The sequence below is a fragment of the Cardiocondyla obscurior genome, linkage group LG28 (genome assembly GCF_019399895.1).
Source record: "Cardiocondyla obscurior isolate alpha-2009 linkage group LG28, Cobs3.1, whole genome shotgun sequence".
Taxonomy (NCBI): Eukaryota; Metazoa; Arthropoda; class Insecta; order Hymenoptera; family Formicidae; genus Cardiocondyla; species Cardiocondyla obscurior.
The window spans coordinates 826,131-840,137 of NC_091891.1; the positions used below are offsets into that span (position 1 = coordinate 826,131).

A 14,007-nucleotide genomic window follows, 5' to 3' on the forward strand; every position below is an offset into this window, starting at 1 on the left:
TCTAAAAAAAAGTTACTTGTCCTCGATTCTTTCTTTAGTCTTGATAAAAAAAAAAGATACAAATTGCGTATACTATATATATATGCATGCAAGTCGAAGAGAATTAATTTAATTGTCAACTAAACAAAAAGTTCTAATTTCATCTCATTAAATTCAAATGACATTGTTATTAGAGTGCAAATCAATTATATACGTAATAAATTTTTTACTGATTTGAATATTATTTTTCTTCAAATTACTGCTGCGTGTTATACATATAATATCTCTGACAATTTACAAAAAATCTATTTGCAAACTTTTCTCGCTAGTTGCAAGTTGAGTGTTTCATACTCATATTATATATAAAAAATATTATTTTTTTAAGTTTGTAAAGCCCGTTTCACCAACATTAGTTAAGCTAACCGGTCGATTAGTTCATTGGAATCGACCAATCATATTGTCTTTTTTTTGAACGACAGATGCTGATTGGTTAATTCTAATAGAACCAACCCTAAACATAACTAGCGAACGTAACTTTACAGTAGTGTGCGTTGAGTTTTACATGTGTCGCATATATGTATTTTATGTACCGCGCCGGCCGGTTGCCGATGACTGATTTTCTCCCGTTCTTTCATTCTCGGCCTCTGCCGTCTACGATTACGATAGTCGCTGTCGCTGCAGAAAATGCCACATAAGATGCAAGAGAATAGTATGTGCTCACTCAGCTTGTAGCTGTTATGTATCCTCAATTGTATACAGTACTTTGATCGGCAGACATTAAATAAAAAACTAATTTGTTAGCTGATATGACGTGAGAGACGCTTAGAATATTATTCTGGTATTTAAGTTTACGGTATGATGATTTATGAAGAATTAAACAAAGGTAAAAAGTAAATCAAACTGAATATTTTAATTAATTAAATGATCTTTCTTGCGCATGTGTCGCCGCGCGACCATCACTATAGCTACCAAATACAAACGTCAACGCGAACACGACTGACACTTACATTGAAGATCTTGCAGAGTTTTCGTACGCGTAAACGATCAGCAACATTTTGACACATGATGACAAGTAACATAGACGTAATTCTGAGTGAGCTAGGATGGCAGGACGGCTTCCGAATACCTGTAGCGGACGAAGAGAACAAACGCCTGGAGGAAGAAGTAAAGCAATTCCGAAATTATTCTTAGATTTAGTTCTATATCTTTAATTTTGCCCGGTTTTTAATCGATTTAATTGATAATTAAATGCAGTTAAATTTATTCTTCTATGATAAAAATAAAAACTGTCTTTTAATTAAATGGAAAAAAATTATATCGACTTAATAATAAATTAAAATTTATTTTAAAAAATTAATTGAAAAGAAATGAATATAATAAGCACATGCATTGTTCTGATAGGTTGCCAGGAAGACAAAGCAAAAAATCACATTAAATACAAAGCTGGAGAGCCTCCAAGAACGAATGAAAATGATTCAGAAACACACAAGAGATTTAGTTATAAGACATGACTTCAACCAAAACTTGCTTACTGAACACTCAGTTCAGCTGGAAACAGAAGATCATTTATATCGTTTAAGCGGTAACAATGAGTCCTCACTGTGTCAAGAGATGCGCCAATTCGAAAAAGAATGGACAGATGTGAATCACAGAGTATCAATTATGGAAAAGGAGCTACTTACAATGACAAAGAAATTAGTTGAGGCAAAACAAATGGTTCAATTTGATGAAGATAGCTTACACAAATGGGAAGACATGCTCTCACAGAAGGAAGAAGATAATCAATTGATAGAGGATTATATGAAACAAGATACACAGAAGTACAAGGTATAGCAGTTACATCATATGGTAAAAATAATTTATTTAATATATAATGATAAAGAAAGAAATTAATTTTAATTTTCATATATGTGTAAGGTACAATTACTGATTGGAATTTAACTCTTAGGAATTAGAGCAAAAACGACAGAAACTTAGTATGGAATTTGAATCTTACCGTCAAGCTATTATCAAGACTGTCGGCGAGGTCCAAGAGGTGGAGATTGTTTTAGACCGCACAGCAAAACTATACATGGAAGCATTAAATGAACGCAAGCAGATGATAACTCAATGGACGCAAAGCGTCAACGTTCTGCGGCAGAGAAATAACGATATACAGAATAGTCTGAAAGTATGAACAATGCCTTTTTAAAATTTTGCATCAAATGTAATATATTGATATCATTACAGGAAATTGAAACGTTGCAAGAGATTGGCAGGGAGAAAAAAAACAATCTCGAAGAAGTAGAACAATTTTTAGAGGATCAAATTATAAATAATAAACAGCTAGAAGAATTAATTAAACGATCGGAGAAGGAACTTAGTACACTTGAAGAAAAATATCGTAAAATCACAGAGGCAATTGGTATTTACGATATTGAGGTAAAAACAATACGAGAAAAATTTTAATTATATTTTTCACAAAAATATAGATTTAGTTTTATATATTATTATATGCTAATTTAAATATAACTGCTATTGATAAGCTTATTAAAAAATATTTTATTAAATAATTGTATATATTTATCGAGCTAGCTTTACACTCAAAATAAGTTGATGAGAAATTTGGCACGACGTACACAACAAATTCGAGCCAATACAAAGTTGAAAAAAATCGAGATCGAGAACAAACATATAAAGGTGGATGATTGCAAGAAGCGAATCAATGATTTATCGTTAACTTTAGAAGAAATTCAGAGTCAAAAGTTAAATGTCGAAGAGAGAACAAAGCGTTTGGAAAAAATGATCGAGGTATATTTGTATTATATATTTATGTTTTATATATTTTTTTATATTACTATTACTATAAAAAATGATTCAATTTAGTGAAAAATTGAAAAAACAATTTATTTCAATATTCAATAAAAGAATTGCATTTTATTATAATGTTTTTAGCACGATGAGAAACGAAAATCTATAATTATCAAAGAATCAAATCGACTACAAGGTGCAATTTTACGTACAACAAAGAAGATTGTAGAATTGGAAAATGAAAGAAAGATTCTACAGATGGAAATACAAAGCGAACATAAGAAAGTTGATGTGCTTAATACTTTGCTTACGAAAGAAAACAAACTTTTCGAAGAGAAGAAAGAGGATCTTTATCAAATAGATTTTACTCTACAAAAATACGAAATGAAACTCGAACGAGTCAGAGGACACGAGCCCGATAAGAATGAAACCGAGAAAAAGCAAACAAGAATTGAGGAACTGCAAGCCGTATTAAACGAAAAAACAGCCACGTCTAAATTGTTGCAAAGCCAACTTGTCAGTTTGGAGGTAAGGCATTACATTTCGCAGGAAAAGATTCAATTCATTACAAGGGAAACAAAATCAATTAAATTAATTAGTTTAGTGAAGCAGAACTTGATTAAAAAAATATTTTTTTTATTTACAGCATGATATGAGAAAAGTATATAATTCCTTATCGAGTGAAAACCACGAACTTGTACGGCTACGAAGTAAAAAGCAGGACCTATTGCTGTTGATAGACGGAGGTGAAAAGCGACTAAAAATTGCGCAATCCCAGAACGAGGAGAGACAAGTAGAAGAAAATATAATGCGCCTTCGGGTGTTGCAACTCGAGGGAATGATATCAAACATGAGCGATAAAGTTTATGATTTGGAAAAGTATCGTCTTAATCTCGATGCTGTGAGTCGTTTTCCGAGTTACTTCGTTCAAATTAATGAGATCAATGAGAATATTAATAATAAAATAAGATTTTGTAACGTAAAACTAATTGCATTCAATATAATAACGAAGACGAATTACATTTATTTAACATATTCATTTTTTTTTTCTCTCAGGCGCTTAAGGAGCGCGTAACAGAAATCACGGTACAGACAGAAGCGCTCGTTATACAAAAGAGGATTGCTGATAATGAGTGCTCGGAATTACGTACTGCCATTACTGAAAGAAGAAGTAGAATACGGCAGTTGCAAGCGCGATATGACAGCGGTGTCGCGACGATGGGTTCCACCCCGGATGGAGCGCCGATGAGCACCGCGTATTTAAAAATACAGAGCGCTCAAGAGCGATACATGCTGCGAGAGCAAGGTGACAAGTTAGACGATGCTATCAAACGAACCGAACAGGAAATACGTAGCATGGAGAACACGCTGCGAGTGGTAAATGTATGCAATGACAAGTACAGAGACAGCATTAGCACGGTTGATCAAGACGGACCTGAGTGGACGGAACAGAGAAAACTTGACGAGCAGATGCTCGACGCGCGAAATAAATTATTACAAAAGCAAACGCAGTTGCAACAATTGTTCGATGAACTACAGGTATTTTTTTTTATGTAAAAACCTATTTTGTATATAAAAAAAAATGTTTTTCTATGCAAATAATGCGTTTCTTAAATATTTAGTTCGTGTATAAAATATAAAATCAAGGAAATAAATTAAACGACATTTTTGTTCGATAGAAAGCACAAAATGATTATATTCAATTGCTCGATGACATCGAGAAAGCAAAGGAAGAAAAGGAGAATAAAGAACGTTATTTATCGGGCATTGAGAAACAGACGACAGAACAAGGAGAAAAGATATCCAGAGCCGACAAGAGCCTTCGTAAGGCACAAAAAGATATACAGAATGTATATATTTCTAAAAGGGACGATACTGTGCTTCTACAACAGGTAAATTAAAAAAAATATGCCATTAAATTATGCCGTTTTACGAGTTTTTTTTTCTTTTTTTTTTAAAGAGAGAAGTAGAACTTCGAGAACTTCAGGAACAGAACGCGCTAGTTCTTCAAGACATCGCAGAGTTTACGATTCGTCATGTGGAAGCCGAAGCATACGTTAAAAAGTTACTGATAGCCAAGAATATCGAATTACCAAGCTTCCCTCCATCGATTAAATCGCCTATAAGTCCCTCTGCTAGCTCCATAGGATCGACTGATCAATTTTTGAAAAGCACGAGCCGCATGAGTGTCCTCACGTCATCGAAAGAAAGCATCGGCAGTATAGTTAAAATAGAGCCACAATTTGATGAACGTATGTGTATTATTATTTAAATATACCTAATATATTTATTTTTGAAATTTTACATAGTTATAGAATTTATAAAATCTTAACAAATAATATTAATTCATATTTTATCTGATTTTTAACAGCAAATAGCGCATCAAGAAAAACTACGAAACGTGATTTCAAAGAATCGCTTGCTCTGTCGAAGCAATCTTCCGTTTTACATAAAAAACAACAGTCACGAAAAAAATTATAATAAATTCGATAGTGCGATATTTAAGAATTGTGATTAATACGAGCAAGCATCATTTTTGTTCAGATGTTCGTAAATGGATAAGTTCTTAAAAAAAAAAAAGTTTAATTTATCGTATCAAATAAATTGTGTTATCACAACGAATTGTGACATCATTGTGAATATCATTTTCAGAGGTCATTTTGAAGCGTTGCGTGTTTGTACGTTAAGTAAAAATAAAATGCATCGTGTAAGTCTACATAAGGACGTCCAATCGAAGCCGCTTGCACATTTTGACGATAAATATAAGGTAAGTAAAATCCTTAAAAAAGATATGGAAACTATTTCGTACTCGTTGAGCAGTCTTACATTAAAAAAAAAACTTTGTACATACATTTTTTGCTTTTTAATTTTGTGCGTATTGCGTATTGAAATTTTATCATTAAAATATTTTTTTGTAAACATACATAATTTTATTTACACTTAAGTTTGAAATACCTTTTATTCGAAAGATATATCTGTTGGATTTATAATAACTTTTCCCAACTATTTTCTAACCTAATCTACTTCTAACCTTCGCAATCGGCCCAAAGCGGTCCAAGCTTGTCGGCGAGTGAAACTCGCGTAACTGTTTTAAAATAATATTGTTTATTCGGAATTTAATACAATTTCCAGATGTCTGAATTAACAGAAGTTGAGAGTAATAAAAGTTTCGAGGGATGGCAAAAAGTTTACACGCACAACAGGTAAATATATAAAATTAGTTTTATTCATATAAGAGATTGATTTTTGAATTTATTATAAAGTATTTTGCATGTAAAAAAAAAGAAAAAAAAATGATTGTAATTATTTGATAGCGCAGAATTGGGATGCAAGATGAAATTTGCAATTTTTATACCACCCCAGGCCGAGAAGGAGCCAGTACCAGTTATTTACTGGTTATCAGGTTTAACTTGTACAGAGGCTAATTTTAGTCAGAAAGCTGGGGCCCAGAAGCATGCTGCAAATTATGGTGTACTCGTTGTTATTCCCGATACTAGTCCAAGAGGATTGAATATTCCAGGAGAGGATGATAGTTATGACTTTGGTACTGGAGCAGGATTCTATGTGGATGCAACGTGTGACCCATGGAAAAAGAATTATAGAATGTACAGTTACATTACCAAAGAATTGCCAGCATTGATTAATAAAGAATTTTCCACTTTACCATCTAAACAATCTATAATGGGTCATAGGTAAAAAATAATTCTGTGCCTGAGCACAATCTTGAAATTAATAATAAGTTTTAAAATGTTTTTTTTTTTTTTATTTATGTAGTATGGGAGGACATGGTGCTTTAATTTGTGCTCTTAAAAATCCTGGGCAATTTAAAACGGTCTCGGCTTTTGCACCCATATGTAATCCAATAAAGTGCCCGTGGGGAAAAAAAGCCTTCTCGGGATACCTAGGAGGATCAGAGGATAATGACGTGTGGAAGGAATGGGATGCTACAGAATTAGCAAAAAAATATAATGGCCCACCTTTAAACGTTTTAATCGATCAGGTCTTAATTATTTTTAATTATATCTCTAACATACGTTTATGCTTAAATTTAATATATTTAGGTTCTTTAATCTTTTAATTTAAATCATTTGTAATTATATAACAAAAATTTGAATGTTTACAGGGCACTGAAGATTCATTTCTGAAACAAGAGCAGTTATTACCAGAGAATTTGTTACATGCTGTAAAGGATAGTAATATCGAGACGAATGTTAGATTTCAAAATGGTTATGATCACAGTTATTATTTTATAGCTACGTTTATTGAAGATCACTTTAAGCATCATGTAAAATATCTTGACAACTAAACCTGTGTCGGAAATTATTCGTAAAAACACGGAATTTTTATATTAATTTACGTTTATGAAAAATTTATATTAAAATAAAATTTAAAAAATACGAACGATTAACAGCACTCCAAAGTTTTGCATGGATGATATTAATACAATAATTTTATCTCCATTATTTTTTCAAGAGAATAAATTTATATATTATATAAAAATGGAGTATAAATAATAGAAATATATACAGTTCGTTTATACATATTTAAATTTGATATTTTTTTAGCAAAAACCTTGCAAAACTCTGCCTTAATACTCTGACTTTACAGTTTATGCACATAATATGTTGTAATAAATTGAAATCTAGATTTAGAAAAAATAGAAATATCATTGTGATTTTCGGGGTTCTCGGAGCCTATGCCAAAAAGTTAGCAGAGGTTCTCGTTTTTGCCAAATATTAGCATTGCCCCACGCGTGCCAGAATCTGCAATTAAACAAAAAAAAAATTTATATCACAATCTGCTGCTCTTTTAATTTATAATTTTTTATGAATACAATTTAGTAAAAAAAATTATTTAGCATTATTTAAATCTATTACGTAATAATTGGGTTAATATTTTTTAATTTTTTTAGTTCACTAATAAATAATTTTCCAAGAAATATACAATATGTAAAATAAGACTCACATTCCGAATAGCGCACCACCCAAATGTGCGGCATGATCGAAATATTTCCATCCTAAAACGCAACCGGCAACGTCCAAAGTCATTATTGCTTTAATCGCCTAAATAAAAAAAAAAAATTTATACGATTACATTACAGAAAAGCACACGATATAATTTTTGTTTGCATTTATTATACGAATTTTAAAAGAATAGGATATGTACCATGCCTGCCGTAAATGTGAGCATAGGAAGGAAAATGATACTGAGATGTATATCAGGATACTGTGTGCACACAAATCCGAGAACACCCATAATTGCTCCAGACTAAAATAAAATTAATTAAATATAACTTACGTAATTAAAATTAAGTCCTTCTGTGAATTAAAAAAATTAAGCTAGTTACCGCTCCTAAAGAGAGACCCGGCACTCCAAACATAGTTTTATACATGTGACTAGCAAAACTGGAAATCACACCGCTCGATAAATACAGAGCCAAAAATTGTTCTTTCCCCAATGCTGTCACAGCTATTGTGCTGAAGCTATGCAACACGTACATATTTGCAGCCAAGTGGAATATAGAGTAATGTGAAAAAGTTGAGAGTACCATAGACCAACATGACACACCTTATATAAGAATTTATCCTGATCAAAATTTATAATAATTCAAAGGCAAAATAACTGCCACAATTTTTTGCATCAATCTTTTTAAGATGAGTATATTAATACTTACTAGAAGCTGGATTAGCGCAAAAATAGCGTATCATTGTTTGCTGTAATGTCGGCACTCGCCATGCTAAGAATACAGCGACATTTAAAAAACATATAGGCACAAACATCTTCTGTCCTTCTGTTAAGTTTTGCCACCATGACTCCATTTCTCTCCTCCATCCTGTTCGCTAACCAATGCATTATTGTATATATTAAATTAAAGCATTTATTCATTGAATGTGCCTTTAAACAATACATACATTAATTCGAAACTGCTGATAACGATGAATTATTTTGTACGTTTGATTTCTGATACGCTCATATTCCCAAATTGCAGCACCTGCTATAGATGCTCCGCTAAACTAACAAAATAAAAGTGTAAAACATTTATACATTGTTTACTTTAAAATATTTTAAAATTAGTGTACATATTGTGTGTTAAATTACTTTTATTTTTTTTTTAATCACACAAATAGAATATACTATTATTACAACAGCAAAATTTATTATAGTTTTATGGGAAAAAAAATTAAAATTAATTAATTTTACATTTTATTATATTTTGTATTTTATAATAAGTATTTTATAATAAGTATATTTACCATAACAGTAAAACCAAGATGTTTCCATAGCCTTGTAGGTGGCATACTTCCAGTCTCAACATGAACATTAGGAAAAGGGGATTCTGGCTTGAAAGAGATCTGTGATTTCTTCAAATTCCTTATTTGTCTGTATTGTAATACTTGCATTTTGGGTTTGTAGAATTGTGCAGTTGTGAAAACACTAAAATTAAAAAAATACAAATTAGAAACTTATCTAACAAAAAATATAAAAATTCATAAACTCCATTAAAATAAATAATAAATATAAAATCATAATTTTATATTAAGATACAATTATGTTTTTTTTTTTCTAAAATTATTTTTAGTTAACTTTGAAGAAAATTTCATCATAATATCTTAGATGCAATATCTTAATTTCCATAATCTTTAAGAAGCTTGGGGTGCTAAAGCTCAAAAATATTTTTTTTTACGTTTTAATCTTTCAAAAATTGAATATTTAAGCAACAGGTAAAAGATACGTGAAATAAGTCAATTAATTTAAAAAAAGAGCGATCTTATACTAAAGAAAGTTTATTGTACCATCTATTTGCCGCATCGCCCAAACGTAAAAGCGTTCTGACCGTCATGTTATCGGATATTCCTGTACGTGATCCACAAAATACATAAATAAAATATCCCACGTTGCGCGAAATCACGTAAAAACGACAGAATTTTGTCGTGAAAGATAACCTAACTATTAATATCACACGTCTGACAAAGCAGACCGGAGCAAAAGACCAATGTGACGGTGTTACAACGTTCAGGTCCCTTTCGCGCGATTATCTCGCAGCTGTTTGGTCGATTATTCGCGCGAAATTCCCCAAGCGCGCCTCCACCCGCCAAACTCGTCGGAGGCTCCGACTCGGAGGTTGGTTACGGTTGGTAGGCCGCGCCGGCGGTACAGCGCGATGGCGGCGTGCGGTGTTTGACGTGACCAAGTGCCGGGGAAGATAGAAGCAAAGACCACAAAACAGCTCGAAAATACAACGGCGGTAATGGCGGACGAGGAGCTACCAGCAGGATGGGAGAAACGCCTCAGCAGATCGACCGGTACGTTGTGGCCGATATTTTTACGATCTTGCGACCGGCCGGCCCACGTAGAGTCGCGATCTCTGCCCGCAACCGTGTCTCCTTCTCGCCGGCGCGAGGCTTGCGGAGCTTCACGTAACGTATGGCACTTCGCCGTCGTTTCGCCGATTGCAATTTGCAGCGAGAATCGCGTCCAATCTCGTTGAGATCTAATCCAATCTAACCCCTTCCGCGTAGCGCCTTCAACGCGATCGATAGGACTTTTTAGACGAAAGATCGAACGGCGGCTCGAATACGGCTGCTGGAGACGGCTAGTCGGCGTCTCATTCCGAGCTCTTCTGGGCAAACTCGAGATAAATCTCGCTCGTTATCAATTGATTAATCGTTTTTTTTTTCCTTTTTTTATTTTTTGTTCATGCTATTTATCGCTTATTGCAGAATGCCTCGTTAATCATGTAAACTTTTCAGAAATCGCCACATGGTTGCTCTTATTATTTTGTACGTCAACCAATGTGATTGGAAGATGTAGTTCTTTTAATTAATCTATTTATGTTTCTTTAAAATTAGCAAGTATATGCATGCTCTCTAGTTTCTCAAATATGATCATGATTTAGATTATTTAATATTGAACATGGTCTTGAAAAAGAACTTGGTATTAATATATTTAGATTTTAGTCTAAAATAGATGAAATTGTTATAGGTCAACATTATTATTTAAATATTTATACCAAGGAAAGTCAGTGGGATAGGCCAGATAAGCCTGCAGATCCATCTGGCAATGGCAAACCTGATGGACCTGAAGAAGTACAATGCTCTCATCTACTTGTGAAGCATTCAGGTTCCCGACGACCTTCTTCCTGGCGAGAAGAGAATATTACTAGGTCAAAGGAAGAAGCTCTTGAGCTGGTTAAATGTAAGCCTACTAATTTTTTTAAATATTTTTTTTATTATTGACAAGTATTAATTACTGCTATTATTTATATGAAATGATTTCATTTATTAAAATAGGAACAGATTATATGCAATATTTATTTGTTTCTAATAATTAATTTGAAAATATATGTTTTATCTAGATTTTGTCTCTATCAATAAAAAATAAAATGGGCTAAAATTTTTTATTTTAATGCAATATATCAAATTTATAAAGTAATTGTAGGTTTTGCTTGATAGTCAACTACTCGCCGAATATTCTGTGACATTTTATCGTGCTAGTTATTACAAAAGTATTTTTTATTAATAGCTTATAGAGAACAAATTGCATCTGGCAAAGCAACGTTTGCTGAACTCGCCTCCAAGTATAGCGATTGCAGTTCGGCAAAACGTGGCGGAGACCTCGGACCTTTTAGTCGCGGCGCAATGCAGAAACCCTTCGAACAGGCGGCATTTGCACTGAAGGTTGGCGAGCTGTCGTCACCTGTCCACACAGATAGCGGAATTCACATCATCCAACGGACTGCATAAACCAACTCAGCCTGAAACAAATTGCTGACTTTGTGAGGAATATCTCACTTTCCATCTCTTTTTGTCTTTTAATCTTACCGTTTATGAATTATGTCAATGTTCTCCCAACATTCTATATACTAGCTGTTGTGGTATAGTTATTCAAATCAACGTTTGGACTTAATATTTATTCAGAATCACAATTTAAGAAAAAAAAAAAGAACATGTCTTTAAATGTATTTTTATCTTTAACTTTTACTTTTTATATAATAATTCCCCTTTGCAATAACATAATAAGCTAGTGATGCAATTACGAGAGAATTAAAGCATTGCTAGCATTTTAAAAATACTAGAGCACATTACAATATTATATAAAACTGATAATATACCTTTTTTTTTCTTTCTTCTCGCGCCTTTTCCATTAGAAGAAATAATATTTGATTAAATGTTCTTTGACAAATATTGTCTTACTGTAGCGTATGTAATTATATTAATATATTAGTATTGAATGTCTTCCCTCAACTTGATAACGGTTTAAATACTGAAGTCCAGTACTGGTTACACGATACATTATATTATTGTAGTTGTTTTGGGATTAAATCGAAATGACGTAAAATATCAAAAATATTTCGATATAATATACAATATATCTTTATTTAATTAAATTATAAGCACTTTTATTGGCTTATCTCGCTTAAATGAATTATAGCTATGCATGTACTTTTGATATATAATGTTGGGAGAAAAGGAATAAGCTAAAAATATTGCGGATTAAAAGGCTGTAAACCATATATGTATTTCCGAAAAGAAAAAAAAAAAAAAAAAAAAAAACATTATCTTCCAATTCAATATTATTTGAATTTATTGTCAATATAGGTCAAATCTGCACATATAAATGTCTATTTTCTTCGGAAAAAGTAAATTATGGGCAGGAGGATAATAAATTAAGGAAATATTTTAAAGTATTGCATCTACACGTGTATTTCCACATTCTAGAAGACTTAGATCTTTTAAAAAATAGTTAATTTTGGAAATAGCAAATTTGTATGCAATCTCGTTACATATTACTTGTAACGTTGCATTACGGGAGAACGTAATTTATATTCATAACGTAAAATATATGAAATTAGCACAAAATATGAATCGGTGCAATTTCAGAAATTCAGTTTTAGCTCTTTTTTTTTTTCCTTCGCATACAGTATGAATTAATTATGTACGAACTCAACATACTCATTATGATTTCACAAGATGATTTATATTTAAGTGAACATTAAATGTATATGTAGCAGAAGAATAATGTGTACGTGTTAAACTCTCACTCCAGCAATACTTTGATCGTAGCCTCGAGTTTTATATGTAATTTTACGCACAATTATCTTAGTGTGACAGCTGGATTTATCTCGCCGATTTATTTTATCAACTTTTCCTTGACCTCTTAAATATTTTGAAAACGCTGTTTAATTGAATTTAAATAGAATGTTAAATTTATCCTAAATAATTTTACAGCAATTACGCAAAATTTTGGCTTGGTGAAATATTATTATTTGTTTTTTCTTCTTGTCGGTAAAGCATGTTATAACTTTTTAGTAATTAAAAGTGTTTGTGGTACGCGCGTGTACCACTTAGAATAAAAGGATTAAGATTAAACATTTTGTTGCCGATCGATAAAAATTGCTGGAGTATTTCGAGGTAGAATTAATTATGAGATATTAATTCTGAAAAGACCGACATATTTATATATATGTATGTATATCGTAGCAGCTCATTTAGATAGAAACGCAATTACATACAATATGAAACTTCTTTAATCGTTTTCTTATGTTTTTTTAACGTCTGTTTGACGAAGAGATGATTAAATATAAAATTCTTTGCAAGGAGAAAAAAAATACGATATACTTGAATCTGATGAAACTCACTCTAGCCAGACTTTGATCGTAAGCTTAACAACAACAGCGGTGTTTTCTTCGCACTAACGAGCGTAACTTAAGCGCTAATTACTCGTTTATTCTCTATTTAAAGCAACAAAGGAAATAGATATACTTGTTCTTTAAATAACGCCGAGTATTTAGTTACACGCTCGTTTTTTGCTTTTCCTTCCGCAGTTGAAAATTGCACGAATGAAGTTTGTCACGGCAAATAGGAAATGTATATGAAAATACTCGCGTGTGCTGTAAAAATTATTTCCATCTCCGTTTGCGCGAAGATAATAAAAAAAATCCTGAAAAGTTTACATTATATTTATTGTAAAGCTCATGTATCGTCGTTTAGGACTTAATATTTAATTACATTATCTGTATCAATTGTTTCATCTTCGATTAATTTAAGGTTATTAGATAATGAAGATCGAAGCGAAACTGCGTGCGCTTGTTTGCGACCGAAAATATTCGATTGTACGCTGAAAAACAGAAGGCAGATATGGCGTTTGTCGTGACAAGTGACGACGGCGGCTGGCGTACGTAACTTCCCTCTCTCGATCGCCGAGTGTAGAAAATAGTAGAACGCGATCCTCACCTCG

At 32.3% G+C, this 14,007-nt stretch overlaps 4 protein-coding genes across 7 annotated transcripts; 3 read left to right on the plus strand and 1 right to left on the minus strand.

The window, feature by feature from the left end:
- Positions 1-506: 506 nt before the first annotated feature.
- LOC139112295 (coiled-coil domain-containing protein 39-like) lies at positions 507-5,536 on the plus strand. 4 transcript variants are annotated; one of them, XM_070673246.1, is made up of 13 exons: positions 507-862; positions 1,003-1,143; positions 1,381-1,806; positions 1,928-2,149; positions 2,209-2,400; positions 2,554-2,769; positions 2,914-3,297; positions 3,416-3,670; positions 3,826-4,308; positions 4,449-4,661; positions 4,730-5,021; positions 5,141-5,315; positions 5,422-5,536. In XM_070673246.1, exons 2-12 carry the CDS (start codon positions 1,042-1,044, stop codon positions 5,248-5,250), a joined length of 2,895 nt encoding a protein of 964 aa, XP_070529347.1. In that variant the 5' UTR covers positions 507-862; positions 1,003-1,041; the 3' UTR covers positions 5,251-5,315; positions 5,422-5,536. The 4 variants fall into 4 exon arrangements, with proteins under 4 accessions (XP_070529347.1, XP_070529346.1, XP_070529348.1 ...); XM_070673245.1 differs by having other exon boundaries at positions 507-832; positions 945-1,143; XM_070673247.1 differs by lacking the exon at positions 507-862 and having other exon boundaries at positions 895-1,143.
- LOC139112312 (S-formylglutathione hydrolase-like) lies at positions 5,386-7,182 on the plus strand. The gene is made up of 5 exons (XM_070673280.1): positions 5,386-5,536; positions 5,902-5,972; positions 6,084-6,461; positions 6,544-6,769; positions 6,893-7,182. Exons 1-5 carry the CDS (start codon positions 5,468-5,470, stop codon positions 7,073-7,075), a joined length of 927 nt encoding a protein of 308 aa, XP_070529381.1. The 5' UTR covers positions 5,386-5,467; the 3' UTR covers positions 7,076-7,182.
- Positions 6,736-9,858, minus strand: Rho-7 (rhomboid family intramembrane serine protease rho-7). Its single transcript, XM_070673281.1, has 8 exons — positions 9,564-9,858; positions 9,024-9,204; positions 8,682-8,783; positions 8,444-8,609; positions 8,117-8,337; positions 7,936-8,037; positions 7,735-7,832; positions 6,736-7,532 (listed from the first exon to the last, which is right to left on the minus strand). Exons 1-8 carry the CDS (start codon positions 9,608-9,610, stop codon positions 7,436-7,438), a joined length of 1,014 nt encoding a protein of 337 aa, XP_070529382.1. The 5' UTR covers positions 9,611-9,858; the 3' UTR covers positions 6,736-7,435.
- A 45-nt stretch (positions 9,859-9,903) lies between these two features.
- On the plus strand, positions 9,904-13,720 carry LOC139112326 (putative peptidyl-prolyl cis-trans isomerase dodo). Its single transcript, XM_070673301.1, has 3 exons — positions 9,904-10,073; positions 10,753-10,965; positions 11,293-13,720. Exons 1-3 carry the CDS (start codon positions 10,019-10,021, stop codon positions 11,511-11,513), a joined length of 489 nt encoding a protein of 162 aa, XP_070529402.1. The 5' UTR covers positions 9,904-10,018; the 3' UTR covers positions 11,514-13,720.
- Positions 13,721-14,007: the final 287 nt, after the last annotated feature.